This window comes from Coregonus clupeaformis, chromosome 16 (genome assembly GCF_020615455.1).
Source record: "Coregonus clupeaformis isolate EN_2021a chromosome 16, ASM2061545v1, whole genome shotgun sequence".
Lineage (NCBI taxonomy): Eukaryota > Metazoa > Chordata > Actinopteri > Salmoniformes > Salmonidae > Coregonus > Coregonus clupeaformis.
This window is the reverse complement of record NC_059207.1, coordinates 43,935,550-43,959,828: the sequence shown is the minus strand read 5'-3', so window position 1 is coordinate 43,959,828 and position 24,279 is coordinate 43,935,550. Positions and strand designations below refer to the sequence as shown.

The 24,279-nt window shown below is 43.3% G+C and overlaps 1 protein-coding gene across 1 annotated transcript in view; it reads left to right on the top strand.

Annotated features, from left to right (window-relative positions):
- Positions 1 to 24,279, top strand: part of LOC121584968 (septin-2) — a 60,486-nt gene that overhangs the window by 16,084 nt on the left and 20,123 nt on the right. The window contains exons 6-7 of the mRNA XM_041901250.2: positions 2,258 to 2,392; positions 2,579 to 2,696. Coding sequence (XP_041757184.1) covers positions 2,258 to 2,392; positions 2,579 to 2,696 — 253 coding nt within the window. The remainder of the gene's footprint in view (positions 1 to 2,257; positions 2,393 to 2,578; positions 2,697 to 24,279) is intronic.

The window sequence follows — 24,279 nt, the reverse complement described above, 5'->3', positions numbered from 1 at the left end:
CAAATATAACTCTCCCAACTTTCACTTTAGAAATTATAATTGTTGTAAACTACAGCGGTTCAATGTTTTCTAGGAATAGACTCTAACTTAGTTTATTCAGCTAGCATACACTTAAAACTCGTTTTTCAACCACTCCACACATTTCTTGTTAACAAACTATAGTTTTGGGAAGTTGGTTAGGACATCTACTTTGTGCATGACACAAGTAATTTTTCCAACAATTGTTTATAGACAGATTATTTCACTTATAATTCACTGTATCACAATTCCAGTGGGTCAGACGTTTACATACACTAAGTTGACGGTGCCTTTAAACAGCTTGGACATAAATCGAGTCAATTGGAGGTGTACCTGTGGATGTATTTCAAGGCCTACCTTCAAACTCAGTGCCTCTTTGCTTGACATCATGGGAAAATCAAAAGAAATCAGCCAAGATCTCAGAAAAGAAATTGTAGACTTCCACAAGTCTGGTTCATCCTTGGGAGTAATTTCCAAACGCCTGAAGGTACCACGTTCATCTGTACAAACGATAGTACGCAAGTAGAAACACCATGGGACCACGCAGCCGTCATACCGCTCAGGAAGGAGACGCGTTCTGTCTCCTAGAGATGAACGTACTTTGGTGCGAAAAGTGTAAATCAATCCCAGAACAACAGCAAAGGACCTTGTGAAGATGCTGGAGGAAACAGGTACAAAAGTATCTATATCCACAGTTAAACGAGTCCTATATCGACATAACCTGAAAGGCCGCTCAGCAAGGAAGAAGCCACTGCTCCAAAACCGCCATAAAAAAGACAGATTACGGTTTGCATCTGCACATGGGGACAAAGATCGTACTTTTTGGAGAAATGTCCTCTGGTCTGACAAAACAAAATATAACTGTTTGGCCATAATGACCATCGTTATGTTTGGAGGAAAAAGGGGGATGCTTGCAAGCCAAAGAACACCATCCCAACCGTGAAGCACGGGGTGGCAGCATCATGCTGTGGGGGTGCTTTGCTGCAGGAGGGACTGGTGCACTTCACAAAATAGATGGCATCATGAGGAAGGAAAATTATGTGGATATATTGAAGAAACATCTCAAGACATCAGTCAGGAACTTACAGATTGGTCGCAAATGGATCTTCCAAATGGATAATGACCCGAAGCATACTTCCAAAGTTGTGGCAAAATGGCTTAAGGACAACAAAGTCAAGGTATTGGAGTGGCCATCACAAAGCCCTGACCTCAATCCTATAGAAAATGTGTGGGCAGAACTGAAAAAGTGTGTGCGAGCAAGGAGACCTACAAACATGACTCAGTTACACCAGCTCTGTCAGGAGGAATGGGCCAAAATTCAAGCTTGTGGAAGGCTACCCGAAATGTTTGACCCAAGCTAAACAATTTAAAGGCAATGCTACCAAATACTAATTGAGTGTATGTAAACTTCTGACCCACTGGGAATGTGATGAAAGAAATAAAAGCTGAAAGAAATAATTCTCTCTACTATTATTCTGACATTTCACATTCTTAAAATAAAGTGGTGAACCTAACTGACCTAAGACAGGGAATTTTTTACTAGGATTAAATGTCAAGAATTGTGAAAAACTGAGTTTAAATGTATTTGGCTAAGGTGTATGTAAACTTCTGACTTCAACTGTAGTGCACTAATATTGACCAGAATAGCGCACTAAACACGGAATAGGGTGCCATTTGGGATGCAGACTTTGTGTTAATGTTAGTTCTGGCTGGGAGGGAAGCTGTAGGCGCCCTGCTAATGACCATGTTACCATGCCTACTGGCCCTGCAGGAAGTCATCAGAGAAAGCAGGTCAGATGGCAGAGATGATAGGCTGCATCTCAATACTCTGATACGGCTTCCTTTTCTGGTCTCTTTTACGCCATGTTGGTCTCTCAGAGATGATAGGCTGCATCTCAATACTCTGTAACAGCTTCCTTTTCTGGTCTCCTTTTCTCCATGTTGGACTCTCAGAGATGATAGGCTGCATTTCAATACTCTGAAACGGCTTCCTTTTCTGGTCTTTTTGTTCTCTTATCCCTGGTTTTCAAATCAGTGCAGATGAGGTAGAAGATGTGAGGAGATATAGCCAGTTTATGCTTTTGAGATGCACCCCTTCGTGAAAATATATACAGTACATATACTCACAAGGCTCCAAAAACCCACAATCTATTTCTGGAGGTGGTCTTCTAGTGCAGACTATGTCTCTGGTTGTTTTTTGTTTGATATGTGTGTGTGTTTCTGTCCTGTGTGTCCTCAGCTTTAAGACCATCATCCAGTACATTGATAACCAGTTTGAGCGTTACCTTCATGACGAGAGTGGCCTGAACCGCAGACACATCGTAGACAACCGAGTCCACTGCTGCTTCTACTTTATCTCTCCCTTTGGACACGGGTAAGAACACACACACATGCGCAAGCACACACACACACACACACACACACACACACACACACACACACTCTCACTGCTACTTCTAGTTCATACCACCATTTAGGCTAGGTAGGGGGAACATAATCACTTTATATTTTTTATTTAGCTACTATTATTTATCTATCTATTGTATTTCTACCTGTCCAGTCTGAAGCCTCTGGATGTGGAGTTTATGAAGGCCATCCACAGCAAGGTCAACATTGTACCTGTCATCGCTAAAGCTGACACACTCACACTGAAAGAGAGAGATCGCCTTAAGAGGAGGGTGAGTGGGGCACGTGCATACACAAGCATGCGACAAGCATGTCAGACATTCAAGAGTTTTCCCTCATTCCCCTAGGTATTTATTTTTAAACACAGGTGTAAAAACATAGCATTGCCCCTTACTGAGATCAATGGAATTTGTGATGAGGTAGTTGCCAGAATGTTGAGGGCTGCATTATCATCAGTAGCTGTTCTGTGTTGTTTGTGTCCTGAGCCATATGGTACTGTCATTAGAAAGTAGATTATATAATAATAATAATAATAATAATAGAGAAATTGGATTCTTATCAGCACAGTGGCACGCTGGCTCAGAGGCAACTATGCAAGTCGAACATCCGTGATTGTGTGTGAATACGCACACGTTTGCCTATGTGTGGCTGTGTGTGTGTATGTGTGTACATTTTTAATGATGCTGGACAATAGCAGGCTTATTTAGAAGTGCAGAGAGAAAAAAGAGGGAGAGAGAGCATACACATATCTTGGTCAGTGTCCCCTCCTTCCAGATGCTTCCTATTGGAGCAGACCTGCATGCTCCTGGTTTCCTGATGTCTGGTCTGATGTCACACACACACACACCATGAGAGGTTTGTTAAGCTGAAATAGCCCACGCTAGGCAGAGGAGAATGAGGCTGTGTAAATAAGATTTCCTGCATCCCCCCTACTTATCTCCTCTACTCCCTCCCTCCACCCACCCAGCCCACCCAACAATGGCTCCACTGCCTGATAATATAGATGTTTTGGTTTCTGCTACTTTTGATTCTTGTGTTTGAGTCAGTTTGTTTCAATTGTTTCAACAGTGCCTTTTTCTCTGTGGTGAGAGGGATAGCAACCAGATCCGGACAGGGCTGGCGTGTGTGTGCGTGCACTTGTGTGTGTGTGTAACATCCATCCAGTATAATAATTTGTGAATATCTTATTGTCTAACTCCTGCCCACAACCCACTTCGCAAAGCATCCCCAAACCATCACACCACCACAACCATGCTTGACCTTTGGTATGATGTTCTTACTGTGGAATGCAGGCATAATGGGACCCATCTCGTCCAAAAAGTTGACTCAAGTTTGCCAAAAAGCACCTGGATGATCATCAAGACTCTTGGAAGAACGTTCTATGGACAGATTATTTAAAAGTATACATTTTTGGACGACATGGTTCCAGTAATGCCTCGTGAAAACCAAACTCTGCATTCCACAGTAAGAACATCATACCAAAGGTGGTGGTGGTGTGATGGTTTGGGGATGCTTTGCTGCCTCAGGATCTGGACGACTTGCCTTAATAGAAGGAACCATGAATTCTGCTCTGTATCAGAGAATTATACAGGAGAATGTCAGACCATCCGTCTGTGAGCTGAAGCTGAAGCGCAGCTGGGTCATGCAGCAAGACAATAATCCAAAACACACAATCAAGTCTACATGAAAATAGCTAAAAAGCAACAAATTGGAAGTTTTGGAATGGCCTAGTCAAAGTCCAGACCTAATCCCAATTGTGATGTTGTGGCAGGACTTGAAACGAGCAGTTCATGCTTGAAAACCCACACTTCACTGAGTTAAAGCAGTTCTGCATGGAAGAGTGGGCCAAAATTCCTCCACAGCGACGTGAGGGACTGATCAACAACTACAGGAAGCATTTGGTTGGAGTCATTGCAGCTAAAGGTGGCACAACCAGTTATTGAGTGTAAGGGGGCAATTACTTTTTCACACAGGGGAATTGGGTGTTGCATAACTTTGTTTTTGAAATAAATTAAATTAATATGTAATTGTTGTGTTATTTGTTCACTTATGTTCCCTTTATCTAATATTAGGTTTTGGTTGAAGATCTGATAACATTCAGTATCACAAATATGCAAAAGTAGAGAAAATTAGAAAGGGGGCAAATACTTTTTCATAGCACTGTATTCATCTACAGTATAAGAGAAAGTATACAATCTGATGATTTACTCATCTTGGGTTTACTTGTTGTCCTTTGCACTAGGTTTCTTTCCCAGTTTAATCAGATAAGTAATTAGATATACAGTACGTGCTTCCGTGGGCCCTGCCGAGCACCTTAGTTGAGTACCAGTCCCCTGCCAAACTAGGGTAGTTGGGTGCCCCTCCCCTGGTCAATTCCACAATAACTTTTAACAATTTCCACAAACATTTATACAAAAACACATTTACTTGAAGAACAGTGCAGATGCAAAGTTTGGTAACGTTATGCTGTTTATGGCGTCATTCTGTTACCAAACTTTCCATCTGCACTGTTCTTCAAGTACATTTATTTTTGTCACATTTTCTGTGGAAATTGTTAAAGTAGTCCTTGTGCAGAGATGTATGGTTTGTTGAACTTTGCAATCATTGGTTTTTGTTTGACATACATTTTAAAGTGAAAAATCGGAGTCTGTGTCACTCCGTGGAATTGCCCCCTGCCAGACTAGGGTAGTTGGGTGCCCCGCCCCTGTTAGACTAGGGTAGTAGGATACTCATCCCCTGTTAGACTGGGATAGTACAATACCCCTCCCCTGTTAGACTAGGGTAGTAGAATACCCCTCTCCTGCCATACTAGGGTAGTTGAGTACCAGTCTTTCTATTGAGGTCAGAGAGGCAGCAGCCAAGAAGCTACCAGAAAAAGACTTCGGCTGTAGAATGATTAATGACTAGTGTTTTCCCCCAGATATTTATTTGTTTATTTGTTTTTCACTGGCCACTTTCTCACCATTTTTACGTTGTTTGTCCATCAGCTAAATGTGTTGCCCTCCCTTCATCCCCAGTCCTACTCTCTCTGTATTATTAGGGGGAAACAGCTTGTAGAGAACAATATACGTTTCCTGCAATCTCAAGACTATTCCGCCGACAAGACGCAGCCTGCCACCCTGCGCAATATAACCTTATCAACCTTTGAACAAACCTCGCTCTCGCCCTCGCTCACCATCCCTCTCTTTTGTTCTCTCCTTCTCTCCCCTCAGACTTTGTTCCTTTGGTCTCCCCGCTTTCTCTCTCCCTATCCCCCTTCTCTCTCCACCCCCCTTCTTTATTCTTTGTAATGCCAGTTCTATTTATAATACTCTTTCGATGTGTCACTTATGGGATATGCCTTATGGAGGGTCACAAGCTCGAAGAATCCAATCACACAGTGTCTGTTGGAGACAGACAAGTCGGGTGGCGAATGAGGTGAGCCCCTCTCCTCAATAAAGGGAACCATCCGCCCGCCAACTGGTCATTCTCGCCTTTCTTCCTTGCGGTAGTAACTGTGCTCACTAAAAGCTCTCATCAGCACGAATAGATTCATGTCTTGCAACTGAACTGTTCTCAGGCGAACCGTGAGGTTAACACTGCCGAACATAGGACCTCAGCTCCTGTCGTTTACATTTCTATTTTAGTAATTTAGCAGACGCTCTTATCCAGAGCAACTTACAGTTAGTGCATTCATCTTAAGATACTGTAGCTAGGTGGGACAACCACATATCTGTCATAGTAAGTACATTTTTCCTCACTAAAGTAGCTATCAGCAAAGTCTGTTTAGCTAACGTCACATGGCTAGTTATCGAGACTTGGTTAGCCCTCGCCTCAAGGCTTTATCTAACTTGGCTAGCTAGCTACAAGGCTAGTTAACCACACAAAGGGCTAGCTGTCGCCGCAAGGCTTAGCTAACCCGTGTAACTCGCCGCAAGTCTAGCTACACTAAACTAGCTTTTCTACCAGGAAAGGGTAGAATTGCTGGCTTTCCTCTCACGTTTAGCACAACACACTCACGGACCGTGTTGACTGGACTGACCGCCCTAGCTTCACAGCTCGACGGTCGAGAGACACGCATGGTTCGCCGAAAGACAAAGATAGCATGCTCGTTCTCTGGCTAGCAGTGTGCTAACTAGCTAGGCTGTTAACCATGAGGTGAATGCTAGCTAGCTCACACTTTGCTTGAGGAATAGTATTTATTGCATCCATGGAGCCTACTACCCCTACACAGGGAGAACCTAGCAGGCCTCCTGCCCCAGCACCGGCACACCCATGCCCATGCGGCGCGATGATAGCAGGCAGGGATACACACCCCATACAGTGAGGGGAAAAAAGAATTTGACCCCCTGCTGATTTTGTACATTTTCCCACTGACAAATAAATGATCAGTCTATAATTTTAATGGTAGGTTTATTTGAACAATGAGAGACAGAATAACAACAAAAGAATCCAGAAAAACACATGTAAAAAATTTTATAAATTGATTTGCATTTTAATGAGGGAAATAAGTATTTGACCCCCTCTCAATCAGAAAGATTTCTGGCTCCCAGGTGTCTTTTATACAGGTAACAAGCTGAGATTAGGAGCACACTCAAAGGGAGTGCTCCTAATCTCAGCTTGTTACCTGTATAAAAGACACCTGGGAGCCAGAAATCTTTCTTTTTTGTTGTTGTTGTTGTTATTCTGTCTCTCACTGTTCAAATAAACCTACCATTAAAATGATAGACTGATCATTTCTTTGTCAGTGGGCAAATGTACAAAATCAGCAGGGGATCAAATACTTTTTTCCCTCACTGTATGTATCGCCTGCTTAGGTTTTGAGCACGCTACGGCATCACTCGCTAACCCTGAGTTCTGCTTGCATTGTAGGGCACTGCCTGCAAACTGCCTTCATCAGCAAGTGCGCAGAGCAACCTCCAAACAAGACTCGTCGCCCTCACAGCCTTCGGGCAATGAGGCTAACCCACAAACCCTTCCCTCCTTGGAGGAGGTTCATTAAATACGGGGCCCTCATATCACTGTATCAAAACGAAACAGCGGGCGAGGAGGATGAGAAACTCGATGTCGATGAAGAAGAAATACTCCAAATCGTTGAGGAGAAGAAAACTCAAGCCCACGGCTCTGCCCTCAGTGCAGCATCAGCACCCAATGAAAATGTTGGGCTTATCGACGTCTAAAGAGGCAGCGACCAGGCTCGGTATCGACTGGTCCACACCTGTGGGGGGTTGCTGCGCTGAAAGGGACTGGTTAGACGGGAGGAAACTCCCCTCTCGCACCATCCCGGGGAAACGACGACTCCTAACGGTTCCAGCATGCGTGGCGGAAGCCAAACTTAACTGGGACAAGCCCCTGTCCAGCAAGGCCCAAACCAAATCAAGCTTTATTTATACAGCACATTTCAGACATGGAATGCCATACAATGTACTTTACAGGAAAAAACAAATAAATAACAATGAAAATAAAAGCTGAAATATTTACTACACAACAAACATAAGATAAAAAACTAAAGAATGACACAAACTGAACTAAAAAGCACCCTAAGGAAAAGCAAAGCAGGTTATTCCAGAGGCTAGGGGCATAGTAACTAAAGGCTGCCTCTCCATTCCTCTTTGTCCTAGGCTTTGGGATAGTTAAAAGGCCAGTGCCAGAGGACCTGAGGAACCTACTGGGTACATAACTTAAAAGCATGTCTGACATGTATTGGGGTGCACGATCGTGGATTGATTTAAAAACCAATAGAATAATCTTAAAATGTATTCTAAAACTCACAGGCAGCCAGTACAGAGACCTTAAAACCGGTGGAATGTGTGCTTGCTCTCTGTCTGGTCTTGGTCAGTACCTGTGCTGCAGCATTCTATAAGTATGGCTTTCTTTGGTAGACCAGACAGGAGAGCATTACAGTAGTCAAGCCTGCTTGTAATAAAAGTATGGATGAGTCTCTCTGTATCAGCCTGAGAGAGAAACGGCCGCACCTTGGCAATGTTCCTCAGGTGGTAAAAAGCTATTTTGGTCACATTCCTAATGTGTGATTCGAAATTTTGTTCAGAATATATAAAATAACACCTAGGTTTTTTACCTGGTGTTTTATCTTTATTGCCCGTGATTCTCTCTGTGCTTTGGGTCCAACAATAAGTACCTCGGTCTTGTCTTGATTTAGCTGGAAGAAGTTGTGAGCCATCCAAGTATTTAAATCACTAATACAGTCTAATAATTTATCCATGGAGCTAAAATCCTCTGGTGACACAGAAATGTAAAGTTGTGTAACGTCTGCGTAGCAGTGAAAATCAATGCTGTGCTTTCTGATAACGCTGCCAAGGGGTAACATACAGTGGGGAGAACAAGTATTTGATACACTGCCGATTTTGCCAGGTTTTCCTACTTACAAAGCATGTAGAGGTCTGTAATTTTTATCATAGGTACACTTCAACTGTGAGAGACGGAATCTAAAACAAAAATCCAGAAAATCACATTGTATGATTTTTAAGTAATTAATTTGCATTTTATTGCAAGACATAAGTATTTGATCACCTACCAACCAATAAGAATTCCGGCTCTCACAGACCTGTTAGTTTTTCTTTAAGAAGCCCTCCTGTTCTCCACTCATTACCTGTATTAACTGCACCTGTTTGAACTCGTTACCTGTATAAAAGACACCTGTCCACACACTCAATCAAACAGACTCCAACCTCTCCACAATGGCCAAGACCAGAGAGCTGTGTAAGAACATCAGGGATAAAATTGTAGACCTGCACAAGGCTGGGATGGGCTACAGGACAATAGGCAAGCAGCTTGGTGAGAAGGCAACAACTGTTGGCGCAATTATTAGAAAATGGAAGAAGTTCAAGATGACGGTCAATCACCCTCGGTCTGGGGCTCCATGCAAGATCTCACCTCGTGGGGCATCAATGATCATGAGGAAGGTGAGGGATCAGCCCAGAACTCCCCCTGCTCAAGCCAGCGCATGTCCAGGCCCGTCTGAAGTTTGCCAAAGACCATCTGGATGATCCAGAGGAGGAATGGGAGAAGGTCATGTGGTCTGATGAGACAAAAATAGAGCTTTTTGGTCTAAACTCCACTCGCCGTGTTTGGAGGAAGAAGAAGGATGAGTACAACCCCAAGAACATCATCCCAACGTGAAGCATGGAGGTGGAATCATCATTCTTTGGGGATGCTTTTCTGCAAAGGGGACAGGACGACTGCACCGTATTGAGGGGAGGATGGATGGGGCCATGTATCGCGAGATCTTGGCCAACAACCTCCTTCCCTCAGTAAGAGCATTGAAGATGGGTCGTGGCTGAGTCTTCCAGCATGACAACGACCCGAAACACACAGCCAGGGCAACTAAGGAGTGGCTCCGTAAGAAGCATCTCAAGGTCCTGGAGTGGCCTAGCCAGTCTCCAGACCTGAACCCAATAGAAAATCTTTGGAGGGAGCTGAAGGTCCGTATTGCCCAGCGACAGCTCCGAAACCTGAAGGATCTGGAGAAGGTCTGTATGGAGGAGTGGGCCAAAATCCCTGCTGCAGTGTGTGCAAACCTGGTCAAGACCTACAGGAAACGCATTATCTCTGTAATTGCAAACAAAGGTTTCTGTACTAAATATTAAGTTCTGCTTTTCTGATGTATCAAATACTTATGTCATGCAATAAAATGCAAATTAATTACTTAAAAATCATACAATGTGATTTTCTGGATTTTTGTTTTAGATTCCGTCTCTCACAGTTGAAGTGTACCTATGATAAGAATTACAAACCTCTACATGCTTTGTAAGTAGGAAAACCTGCAAAATCGGCAGTGTATCAAATACTTGTTCTCCCCACTGTAAGTATTCAGATCCTTTACTCAGTACTTTCTTGAAGCAGCGATTACAGACTTGAGTCTTCTTGGGTATGACGCTACAAACTTGGCACACCTGTGTTTTGGGGAGTTTCTCCCATTTTTCTCTGCAGATCCTCTCAAGCTCTGTCAGGTTGGATGGGGAGCGTCGCTGCACAGCTATTTTCAGGTCTCTCCAGAGATGTTAGATCGGGTTCAAGTGGTATTGACCAGGTGATGAGCGGTGCCTGGTTTCTCTCCAGACGTGACGCTTGGCATTCAGGCCAAAGAGTTCAATCTTGGTTTCATCAGACCAGAGAATCTTGTTTTTCATGGTCTGAGAGTCCTTTAGGTGCCTTTTGGCAAACTGTCATGTGCCTTTTACTGAGGAGAGGCTTCCGTCTGGCCACTCTACCATAAAGGCCTGATTGGTGGAGTGCTGCAGAGATGGTTGTCCTTCTGGAAGGTTCTCCCATCTCCACAGAGGAACTCTAGAGCTCTGTCAGAGTGACCATCGGGTTCTAGGTCACCTCCCTGACCAAGGCCTTTCTCCCCCGATTGCTCAGTTTGGCTGGGCGGCCAGCTCTAGGAAGAGTCTTGGTGGTTCCAAACTTCTTCAATTTAATAACGATGGAGGCCACTGTGTTCTTGGGGACCTTCAATGCTGCAACACATTTTTTGGTACCCTTCCCAGATCTGTGCCTCGACACAATCCTGTCTTGGAGCTCTAAGGACAATTCCTTCGACCTCATGGCTTGGTTTTTGCTCTGACATGCACTGTCAACTGTAGGACCTTACATAGACAGGTGTGTGCCTTTCCAAATCATGTCCAATCAATTTAATTTATCACAGGTGGACTCCAGTCAAGTTGTAGAAACATCTCAAGGATGATCAATGGAAACAGGACGCACCTGAGCTCAATTTCGAGTCTCATAGCAAAGGGTTTGAATACTTATGTAAATAATTTCTGTTTATTTTATTTTATAAATTAGCAAAAATGTCTAAACCTGTTTTCGCTTTGTCATTATGGGGTATTGTGTGTAAATTGATGAGGAAAAATGTATTTAATTCATTTTAGAATAAGGCTGTAACGTAACAAAGTGGAAAAAGGGAAGGGGTCGGAATACTTTCCGAATGCACTGAATATGGGGTGGCAGGTAGCCTAGCGGAGCAGGGGTTTACAGCCCCCGGAGGGCCTGAAGGCTCATTCCACCAGTGGTATGGCTACCTCTTGGGCACTGTTCAAAGGCATCTCTTTACAAGAGATTTGCGAGGCGGCATGTTGGGCCATCCCTCATACATTTGAGGTTTTGACTGGATGTCACTGCACCTTTATTGGCGCATACTGTCCTCGGTATTGGAGCCTCTGAGGGGTGATGCTGTTGGAACTACCCTTGCTTCGGTAAACATGTCTGCGTTACGGGAGTTGGCCATATCCCATATATGACACATCAAAACGAGTATTAGAAATATAGGGTCTATGAGAATATGAGTGAGATGTGTCACTGCTTTTCCCTGCTCGCAAGAGCACAAAGAAGAGAGAGGCATGCTTGAGAATGACCAGTTGGCAGGCGAGTGGCTCCCTTTATTGAGGAAAGGAGCTCACCTCATTCGCAACTCGACCTGTCTGTCTCCAACAGACTCTGTGTGTTTGGATTCTTCAAGCTTGTGACCCGCCCTAAGGCGTATCCCATAAGTGACATATTTCACTCATATTCTCATAGAACCGGGGTTAAGCAAGTAACCCTACGTTTCCCTGGCTGAGGGCACAGTGGTCTGTAACTCCTAAGTAGCCCTGAGCAGGATATATTGGAGAGTTTATCCTTTGTGTCTTTGACACTGCAACTCAGTGGCCTTGTGGTTAGTGTCCGCCCTCAGATTGGAAGGTTGTGAGTTCAATCCCTGGCCGAGTCATACCAAAGGCTGTAAAAATGGGACGTGATGCGTCTCCTCTTGGCACTCAGCATTAGAGAGATCGATTGGGGGTAAGGCCCTGTGATAGACTAGCATCCTGTCCAGGGGGTGTACTTGTACATCAAGCTGCCTCACGCTACAGAAACAGGAGATAGGCTCCTGCCCTATGAGCCGTTCCGGCTCGCTCATGCAAGGCTACTTACTTACTGTGACCCTGCAGTCATATCCTGTGTGGGGCTTTACTCATAAACCACCTCACTACTGCTTCTCTATCTGATCAGACTTTATACAGGAACTGGTTTAGACTGGATCCTGTCAAGGACAATGGTACTGAAATAAGATGAGAAAACAGAATTCTGGCATATCCTGCATCAGCTATAATGGACATTTAGTATTTCTAGCATTTTATAGAGTATTGTATACAGGGTGTATACTGGTTGGGCTGCTGGTGGGGGCTGTGTCCTTATGTAAGATCAGTTTGGTTTTGTATAGGGTTGAACGGCGGGAACCCGGTTACCGAAATTTACTGGGATATACCACCCACAACCACTCCCTTTTCCCGGGATAAATAACTGCGAGAAACGGGTAAATTATTTATATGAACAGCATGGCGTGAATTGGTACTGTTAAATTTTTATTTAACCTTTATTTAACTAGGCAAGTCAGTTAAGAACACCAGCCAAACCCGGACGACGCTGGGCCAATTGTGCGCCGCCCGATGGGACTCCCAATCACGGCCGGTTGTGATACAGCCTGGAATCGAACCAGGGAGTCTGCAGTGACGCCTCAAACACTGAGATGCAGTGCCTTAGACTGCTGCGCCACTCGGGAGCCTGAGTTTATTCAACAATGGGTTTTAAATGATCTTGATGAGGGAGGGCATGTAGTGCTAGTACACTGTACTGTATGTACCCACTAACCTGCTCTATCGGTATAGTAGCACTTGAGTTGGGTATTTTACTGCAATTGCTACTAGTAGTTTAGTAATCTGAGACAGTACATGGCCACTGTAGTTTGAAGGGAGGCAGAGGTCAGAGAGGGCTAGAGAGCTCAGGAGGAGTTCTATTCTCGTGCCGAGCCGGGGGACAACCAATTGTTCAGCCCTCTCCCCTTCTCTCTCCCCCGTCCACTCCTGTTCTCACGGAAGGCAGTTTGGCCATGCAGCTGCCATATTTCACCCAGGCCACGGCCTGCGGTGCTGTCACAGCTTTCCCGTCATTGTCTCGCTCCTGTCGACTCCCCCAGGAATCCTCAGTCCTGCTGCTACTGTGTGAACTAGCTCGACTATAGCCCCACAGGGCCGCCGTTGTGTTGAAGCGCTGTCCCCATGGAAATGTTTAAGATTAACTTTTCTCAGCAGCATACATATTTGATGCAAAGAGGATAGGACTAAAGTGACTAAGGGGGCAGTTGAAATTGGCGAGGTGGCACAATTTTGGGTTGTTCTTCCATTGGAATCATGTTGAATTCTGCTTATCATGCTATACCACAATAAACAAAGTTCAAATTCCGAGACCATTGAGTGCTTTTGAAGTGACAGGTTGGCGCAAAATCTTTCATTCGAATGCGATCGAATGAATGTGAACAGAACAAAACAGCGGTAGGCTTACTAGGCTTATAAACAAAATATCAGATCAATAAAGGCATGACACAATCTAGGCTAATTACATAAACAGTAAACAAATGGTGAATGCAAATAACTCAAACATAGCCTACATTCTTTTTTTTTTTTACATTTTAGTCATTTAGCAGACGCTCTTATACAGAGCGACTTACAGTTAGTGCATACATTTTTTTTTTTTCATACTGGTCCCCCGTGGGAATCGAACCCACAACCCTGGCGTTGCAAACGCCATGCTCTACCAACTGAGCTACACGGGACTACAGCCTACAGCCTACTACATTGAGATGCAACAAGCTGTCTTGCCAAATAAACAGGCTTATAGGCCCGCTTCAAACATGGAAAATCATTCAGCTCATGAGTTCAGCAACACGTTGCGATATGGCACAATACACTTCTGTGGATCAAATTCGACTCGCCCAAATATTCAATTAAGTAATGCCGGCCTACCATAAACACTTTTCCAATACGTACAGTTCCATTTACAACCAAGAAAAGCAATAAGCTACCAAGAGCCTACATTCTATTTCTATGGTTATTTACTTCTACAGTGAGGGAAAAAAGTATTTGATCCCCTGCTGATTTTGTACGTTTGCCCACTGACAAAGAAATGATCAGTCTATAATTTTAATGGTAGGTTTATTTGAACAGTGAGAGACAGAATAACAACAAAAAAATCCAGAAAAACGCATGTAAAAAATGTTATAAATTGATTTGCGTTTTAATGAGGCAAATAAGTATTTGACCCCCTCTCAATCAGAAAGATTTCTGGCTCCCAGGTGTCTTTTATACAGGTAATGAGCTGAGATTAGGAGCACACTCTTAAAGGGAGTGCACCTAATCTCAGCTTGTTACCTGTATAAAAGACACCTGTCCACAGAAGCAATCAATCAATCAGATTCCAAACTCTCCACCATGGCCAAGACCAAAGAGCTCTCCAAGGATGTCAGGGACAAGATTGTAGACCTACACAAGGCTGGAATGGGCTACAAGACCATCGCCAAGCAGCTTGGTGAGAAGGTGACAACAGTTGGTGCGATTATTCGCAAATGGAAGAAACACAAAAGAACTGTCAATCTCCCTCGGCCTGGGGCTCCATGCAAGATCTCACCTCGTGGAGTTGCAATGATCATGAGAACGGTGAGGAATCAGCCTAGAACTATACGGGAGGATCTTGTCAATGATCTCAAGGCAGCTGGGACCATAGTCACCAAGAAAATAATTGGTAACACACTACGCCGTGAAGGACTGAAATCCTGCAGCGCCCGCAAGGTCCCCCTGCTCAAGAAAGCACATATACAGGGCCTTCTGAAGTTTGCCAATGAACATCTGAATGATTCAGAGGAGAACTGGGTGAAAGTGTTGTGGTCAGATGAGACCAAAATCGAGCTCTTTGGCATCAACTCAACTTGCCGTGTTTGGAGGAGGAGGAATGCTGCCTATGACCCCAAGAACACCATCCCCACTGTCAAACATGGATGTGGAAACATTATGCTTTGGGGGTGTTTTTCTGCTAAGGGGACAGGACAACTTCACCGCCTCAAAGGGATGATGGTCCTCTGTAGCTCAGCTGGTAGAGCACGGCGCTTGTAACGCCAAGGTAGTGGGTTCGATCCCCGGGACCACCCATACACAAAAATGTATGCACGCACGACTGTAAGTCGCTTTGGATAAAAGCGTCTGCTAAATGGCATATTATTATTATTATTATTATTATTATGATGGATGGGGCCATGTACCGTCAAATCTTGGGTGAGAACCTCCTTCCCTCAACCAGGGCATTGACAATGGGTAGTGGATGGGTATTCCAGCATGACAATGATCCAAAACACACGGCCAAGGCAACAAAGGAGTGGCTCAAGAAGAAGCATATTAAGGTCCTGGAGTGGCCTAGCCAGTCTCCAGACCTTAATCCCATAGAAAATCTGTGGAGGGAGCTGAAGGTTCGAGTTGCCAAACGTCAGCCTCGAAACCTTAATGACTTGGAGAAGATCTGCAAAGAGGAGTGGAACAAAATCCCTCCTGAGATGTGTGCAAACCTGGTGGCCAATTACAAGAAACGTCTGACCTCTGTGATTGCCAACAAGGGTTTTGCCACCAAGTACTAAGTCATGTTTTGCAGAGGGGTCAAATACTTATTTCCCTCATTAAAATCCAAATCAATTTAAAACATTTTTGACATGCGTTTCTCTGGATTTTGTTGTTGTTATTCTGTCTCTCACTGTTCAAATAAACCTACCATTAAAATGATAGACTGATCATGTCTTTGTCAGTGGGCAAACGTACAAAATCAGCAGGGGATCAAATACTTTTTCCCCTCACTGTATGATGATACATACTGAAATGTAGCTATACCCATTTGGGTTCTTGCATTGGAATTATGTGATGTGCAGGAAGGCATCTTGGAACGCACAACGTGTCGATCCTTGTCACGGATGGGCTATTGCAGCAGACGACCACACTGGGTTCCACTCCTATCAGCTAAAAACAAGAAGAAGCGGCTCCAGTTGGCACGCGATCACCAACACTGGACAATTGAGGAGTGGAAAAACATAGCTTGGAAAATGTTCAGTCCCCAGACCTCAACCCAATAGAGCATCTTTGGGATTAGATGGAAGAGGCTGTTCGCAGCATGAATGTACCGCTTTCCAATCTGCAGCAACTGTGTGATGCCATTGCGTCAGCATGGACCAACATCCCTGTGTAACCTTTCCGACACCTTGTAAAATGCCCCAAATAATTCAGGTAGTTGTGGAGGAAAAGGGGGGTCTGACCCGGTACTAGATGGGTGTACCTAATAAACTGTCCAGTGAGTTAATATTTTAATACAGAGTAGCTCAAAACATTCACAAATTACTCAATGGATCATGATAATTTTCTGGTAAAAAAGTGGGGTTGCAAAAACATATGTTTGCACCCCTATTTTGAAAGTGCGGGTGCAGCTTCTCCATTTGCTCCATTGGTCAGGCACCTATGCTGGTAGCTGTACCTCAATCTCCAGGCTCATACAGTTGTGGTGGAGTACAGTTAGCTAGTTAGCGAGCTGCTAAGGCATAGCTAGCCAGTCAGTCCTACATACACTGTAGTTGACTTAGCCTAGCATTAGCCTCAATGACCAGGATACTAGCATTCAGTGGTGGAGTTAGCCAAAGACCTTGTATTGCCTCCTCAAGTCCTGCACTGTTTCTCTTTCATCCTCTAAGCTTCTAATGGGTATTTTCCAACACAAACACTCGGTGAACAGTGATGATGACCTCATCCTTACTCATCCCTCTCTGCTGTGTGTGTGTGTGTCCGTGTCCTTGTCCGTGTCGGTGTGGTCGTTGCCCAGTCCCTTTCCTGCCTGGGACTCGAACACGCAGGTGTATTTATTATTCTTCCCTGTGGCAGTCATTGTGCCAGGGCATGCCTGCGCTTCTGCAGGATTTAAAACAATAAATACACATTTCTCTCCATGGAGAGAATTACTTTAACACATAAATACCTCTTCAGAGTGGATTAGGAACAGGCCTTTTACTGTGAGATAACAGCCAGTTTCCTTGCATTTGGAACATCTTACATTTACGTCATTTAGCAGACGCTCTTATCCAGAGCGACTTACAGGAGCAATTAGGGTTAAGTGCCTTGCTCAAGGGCACATCGACAGATTTTTCACCTAGTCGGCTCGGGGATTAGAACCAGCGACCTTTCGGTTACTGGCACAATGCTCTTAACCACTAAGCTACCGGTCACCCCCTGAAGTGACCTGCCCGACACCCCTTCTAAAGAAAGACATATAATCTATTTATTAGTTTAATAAACTAATAATATAAGTAATGATATTAGTTTAATAGACATATTAGTTCAGCTGTTCACAAAAATATTTGGTCCATGGAAATTCTCGCGACCCCAACCATGTGAAAAAAGTTATGTAATTAACAGCGGATTTGTTAACCTTTTTTATTTGGTGCAATGGCAGTCAATTGAAAACAAAAAAAATTTGGATTTGTTTTTAAAAATATGGGTACTACATGATTCCATATGTGTTATTTCATAGTTTTGATGTCTTAACTATTATTCTACAATGTAGAAAATAGTAAAAATAAAGAAAAACTCTTGAATGAGTAGGTGTGTCCAAACTTTTGGCTGCTACTGTATATATTGTTATTCTCAGGATTTTAGAAATTCTCCCGCGACCCCATTTTAATATCAGGCGACCACCCACATGGGGTCGCGACCCCCACATGTGGTTGCGACCCCTAGTTTGGGCACCTCTGTATTAGTTTCTTCTTTGATTGTAACACATTTATGTTCAGCCTCTTTTTAAACTGTGAAACTGCACTGTGACAACCAGAACCTAACAGAGGTATTTTCATCAACCCCTTTCAAACTCTTAAACTGACATGTTCCTTGGTTTTAATAGCTTATATACAGTACATTACTACATGGCTTAATTAGTACTGTGTGTATTGTACTCTCCTTCACTCTCTGTGATCATAGGTTGAGGTGGGTGGTCTGTGGATCAGTCGAGAAGGGGTGGGGGTGTACTTTCATTCCATTGCCTTTTTTATATTAAGTGTTAATCCCACCAGTTACCTTGGTAACTTTCAGCCCCCCACCCCTCCACTCCCATGCCCCCTGGCTGGGCAGACCCAGCAGGGCCAGTCCAGTCTGCCTGGTACAGTAATTACAGGAAGGACCTCTGCTCTAATCGTCCAGTGAATGGGTCTGGAATGTCGATTTGATGTCTTTGTGTAAGTGCTCTTTCAGAACGAGTCACTCGTTGCTTCACCCATTTCATTTCTAATCTGAAAGAAAGAAGAAAGCTACTTTGTTTTCCCATGCAGAGCTGTGAGGAGCTCTGTTAGCCTGGGCACCTGTACACCTGCATGCTACAGTACATTACTGTCTGGGAAGCTAGAGCATGGTGCAGGCATCAGGATGTCTGTATGAGGATGCATCCCAGATGGCACCCTATTCCCTATATAGTGCACTACTTCTGACTCCTACAGCATTACATGGAGCTTCCTAGGCCCAGGGGTAAGGGTCCATGGGGGCTATAGATGAAGCAGGAACAGGGAGTCAGAGAGGCTAGTTGTGTAATGCTGAAAGGGTGGTGCATCCTCTCCCTGGCCATCTCCCCTGGAGCTCCGAAGCTCCACCTCTCCTCTCCTCTCCACACACACACACACACACACACACACACACACTCTCCTGCTGTCCATTTGACGCCAGATTATTTCAGCCCAAGAACTGAGGCTGCAGAGAGAGAGACGTGTGTGTGTGTGTGTGTGTGTGGAGGGAGTGGTGTTGGGGTCTAATACCCTCAGTCTGCCCCCCTCAGAGTGAGTATTGTTGGGGCTCTGTCACCCCCGCTGACTCCATGGGGGCAGCAGGAGGGGTAGTCTCAAGACATTTCCTGGAAAGACAAAATCATTTTGGGCTTAAAGTTAACAAATTAAGTTTTGAATTAAAGTTGGTTTTGAGTGAGGGACCTAGAGGAATCTAACGAGGAGTCAGCGTTTTTTCCACCACTGACTTCCTCATTAGTTGTGTAATGTGTGTGAGCCCAGTCAGCAGGAGCATGTGTGTGAGCCCAGTCAGCAGGAGCATGTGTGTGAGCCCAGTCAGTGGTAAAGCAAAACAATAATCCATTTGTTGTTGTTATTATTAATATGTTATTATTATGTTGTCAACTTCATTGTTTATTGGATAGCTTTTTTTTACAGTGGCTCCAGAGGCTTTGGTCTGTAATGTTACATAAAGCTTACATCAAGGTTTTCCCAGCATAGACTTGGTGAGATCTCTGGGCTCCCATTGCCTTGCCCTCCTCACCCCGGGTCGATAAGAGTTTAGAGATGCCATTCGATTGTTTTTCTCATTGAGCTTTTTCGCTCTGCATTGTTGATTTCATAAGACTTTGCTTCAGTGCATATTTTCACTTCCAAGTATTGTTCCCTGGTGGACTAGTTGTTTAGTTGGGACAAACAGTACATGATGACAGACCTAAACATGCTGTTTCTGCTGAGTCAGGCCAGGAGCAGTACCAGGTGGACAGACAGGGCTGTGGTCTGTAACTGATTACACAGGATGTCTCCCAAATGGTATCCTATTCCCTTTATAGTGCACTACTTTTGACCAGAGCCCATAGGGAATATGGTGCCATTTGGGTAACAGCCACAGAGTGTGGGACTGTTTAGCTACAAATACCATTATGGTCTGTGGCCATTTGTACTCGTACTGTAGCTAAGTGTAATGTCTTGGAGTGGGACTTAACTCAGCTGTGTGTTTGTGGCTGTTTTTCTACTGGTTTGTGGCTATGATAGTCATACTCTATTGTGGATGTTTTCTTACTGGGTTTACGTTGTGGTGATGTTTATGAGTAAACCATATGAAAATATTATTGTATTGTGTTATTTGCTGGTGTAACCCCTTGTAATAAGGGGTTTGTAGTGAGAAACAGGTGTATTGCTTCTGTTAGTGTAGTTGGAGGCCTACATGACCTTAATGACTCAATGTTCCCCCCTATATTAAATATAGAAGATATGCTAAAGGAACTAAAGTATTTTGTATTGTATGGTTGCATATTGCATATAAGGCTCTGGTCAGAAGTTGTGCACTATATAGGGAATAGGGTGCCATTTGGGACACAACCATTGTTTTCAAACTTCTCATATCCACTGCCTCCATAATACCCCATAAAGTAAGAATGTCTCTCCCCACCCTTACCGTTTATTACCCCCAAGGGGAATTTTTCCACCTCCTCCGCCTTCACTAGCCTTCACTAACACACAGTCATATTAGATAACACGTATCAAAACAAATTAAGCCTTTAAATCAGAGGCGCTCACTTTTCTAATTAATACTGAGGAAGAGCCCTTTGTGCCATTGTTACCAGAGACCTGACCTGCCAACTCAAACACAGCAAGAGAGAGAGAGAGAGCGAGAGGGGGGGGGTCAGAGAGGGAGAGAGAGGCAGAGAAACAGAGACAGAAGGAGAGGCAGAGAGAGAAAGACAAAGAGCGCGAGGCGGAGGGTCAAAGAATGGCCCCCATATTCCCTTTCTCTTTTGCCAATTACAACACAGGACTGTAATCAGCAGGCTAGCTAGACAGTAAGGAGAGAGGATGGTGTAAGAGCATGGTCAAGATGTTGTCACTGGCCTACACACAATATCCCATAATGTCAAGGTGGAATTATGTTTTTAGGAAGTTTTACAAATTAATTAAAAATAAAAAGTTGAAATGTCTTGAGTCAAGAAGTATTCAATCCCGTTGTTATGGCAAGCCTTAATAAGTTCAGGAGTACAAATTTGCTAAACAAGTCACATAATAAGTTGCATGGACTGACTCTGTGCAATAATAGTTATTTTTTTTATCACTACCTCATCGCTGTACCCCACGCATACAATTATCTGTAAGGTCCCTCAGACAAGCACTGAATTTCAAACACAGATTCAACCACAAAAACCAGGTAGGTTTTCCAGTGCCTCGCAAAGAAGGCACCGATTGATAGATCGGTAAAAAAAAGCAGACATTGAATATCCCTTTGAGCATGGTAAAGTTATTAATTACACTTTGGATGGTGTATCAATACACCCAGTCACTACACAGATACAGGCGTCCTTCCTAACCCAGTTGACGGAGAGGAAGGAAACCGCTCAGTGATTTCACCATTAGGCCAATGGTGACCTTAAAACTATTAGAGTTTAATGGCTGTGATGGGAGAAAACTGAGGATGGATCAACAACATTGGAGTTACACCACAATACTAACCTAAATGGAAAGAAGGAAGCCTGTACAGAAGAACAATATTCCAAACATGCATCCTGTTTGCAATAAGGCATTAAAGTAAAACTGCAAAAAATGTGGCAAAGAAATGTACTTTATGTCCTGAATACAAAGCGTTAAGTTTGGGGCAAATCCAACACAACACATCATGCTATGGGTATGGTTGCATCATGTTATGGGTATGCTTGTCATTGACAAGGACTAGGGAGTTTTTTAGGATAAAAATAAATGGAAAACGTGGTTCAGTCTGCTTTCTAACAGGCACTGAGAGACAAATTCACCTTTCAGCAGGACAATAACCTAAAACACAAGGCCAGAAATACACTGGAGTTGCTTACCAAGACGACATTGATTGTTCCTGAGTGGCCTAATTACATTTTTTAATTACAGTACCAGTCAAAAGTTTGGACACACCTACTCATTCCAGGGTTTTTCTTTATTTTTACTATTTTCTACATTGTATAATAATAATGAAGACATCAACACTATGAAATAACACATATGGAATCATGTAGTAGCCAAAAAAGTGTTAAAGAAATCAAAATATATTTTATTTTTGATATTCTTCAAAGTAGCCACCCTTTGCCTTGATGACAGCGTTGCACACTTGGCATTCTCTCAACCAGCTTCACAAGGTAGTCACCTGGAATGCATTTAAATTAAAAGGTGTGCCTTGTTAAAAGTTAATTTGTGGAATGTCTTTCCTTCTTAATGCGTTTGAGCCATTTTGTTGTGTTTTGACAAGGTAGGGGTGGTATACAGAAGATAGCCCTATTTGGTAAAATACCAAGTCCATATGATGGCAAGAACAGCTCAAATAAGCAAAGCGAAACGACAGTCCATCATTACTTTAAGACATGAAGGTCAGTCAATCCGGAAAATGTCATCAAGTGCAGTTGCAAAAACCATCAAGCGCTATGATGAAACTTGCTTTCATGAGGACCGCCACAGGAAAGGAAGACCTAGAGTTACCTCTGCTACTAGTCACTTTAGTAATGTTTACATATTTTTGCTTTACTCTTCTCATATGTATATACTGTATTCTATTCTACTGTAATTTAGTCTATTCCACTCCGACATTGCTCGTCCTAATATTTATATATTTCTTAATTCCATTCTTTTACTTTTAGATTGTGTGTATTGTTGTGAATTGTTAGATATTACTGCACTGTTGGAGCTAGAAACACAAGCGTTTCGCTACACCCGCATGTGTATGTGACCAATACAATTTGATTTGATTTGCAGAGGATAAGTTCATTAGAGTTAACTGCACCTCAGATTGCAGCCCAAATAAATGCTTCACAGAGTTCAAGTAACCGACACATCTCAACATCAACTGTTCAGAGGAGACTGCGTGAATCAGGCCTTTCTGGTCGAATTGCTGCAAAGAAACCACTACTAAAGGACACCAATAAGAAGAAGAGACCTGCTTGGGCCAAGAAACACGATCAATGGACATTAGACCGGTGGAAATCTGTTCTTTGGTCTGATGAGTCCAAATTTGAGATTTTTTTGTTCCAACCGCCATGTCTTTGTGAGACGCCGAGTAGGTGAACGGATGATCTCCGCATGTGTGGTTCCCACCGTGAAGCATGGCTGTTACTTCTTTGACCGAGAAGGAGAGTGATGGAGTGGTGCATCAGATGACCTGGCCTCCACAATCACCCGACCTCAACCCAATTGAGATGGTTTGGGATGAGTTTGACCGCAGAGTGAAGGAAAAGCAGCCAACAAGTGCTCAGCATATGTGGGAACTCCTTCAAGGTTTGGAAAAGCATTCCAGGTGAAGCTGGTTGAGAGAATGCCAAGAGTGTGCAAAGTTGTTACCAAGGCAAAGGGTGGCTACTTTGAATTATCTCAAATCTAAACTATATTTTGATTTGTTTAACACTGTTTTGGTTACAACATGATTCCATATGTGTTATTTCATAGTTTTGATGTCTTCACTATTATTCTACAATGTAGAAAATACTAAAAATAAAGAAAAACCCTTGAATGAGTAGGTGTGTCCAAACCTTTGTCTGGTACTGTGAATCGGCTTGAAAGTCTATGGCAAGACTTGAAAATGGCTGTCTAGCAATGATCAACAACCAACTTGACAGAGCTTGAAGAATTGTAAAAATAATAATGTGCAAATATTGTACAATCCAGGTCTGCAAAGCTCTTAGAGACTTACCCAGAAAGACTCTTAGCTGTAATCGCTGCCAAATGTAATTCGAACATGTATTGACTCAGGGGTGTGAATACTAATGTAAATGAGATATTTTTGTATTTCATTTTCAATACATTTGCTAAAATTTCTAAAGACATGTTTTCACTTTGTCATTATGGGGTACTGTGTGTAGATGGATGAGAAAAAAATATATTTAATCCATTTTGAATTCAGGCTGTAACACAACAAAATGTGTAATACGTCAAGGGGTATGAATACTTTCTGAAGGCACTGTAAATATTTATTTGTATTTTTTATTGTTGGACATGAGACTGTGAAAACACCAGCAAATCAGCTCCAAGTGATTTTAATTTAGGAAATCTGTTCCAAAGTATTCCCACGCATAATAGAGCGATATACACTGAGTGTACAAAACATTAGGAACACCTTCCAAATATTGAGTTGCACCCCCTTTTGCCCTCAGAACAACCTCAATTTGTCGGGGCATGGACTAGAAAGCGTTCCACAGGGATGTTGGCCTATGTTGACTCCAATGCTTCCCACTGTTGTCAAGTTCGCTGGATGTCCTTTGGATGGTGGACCA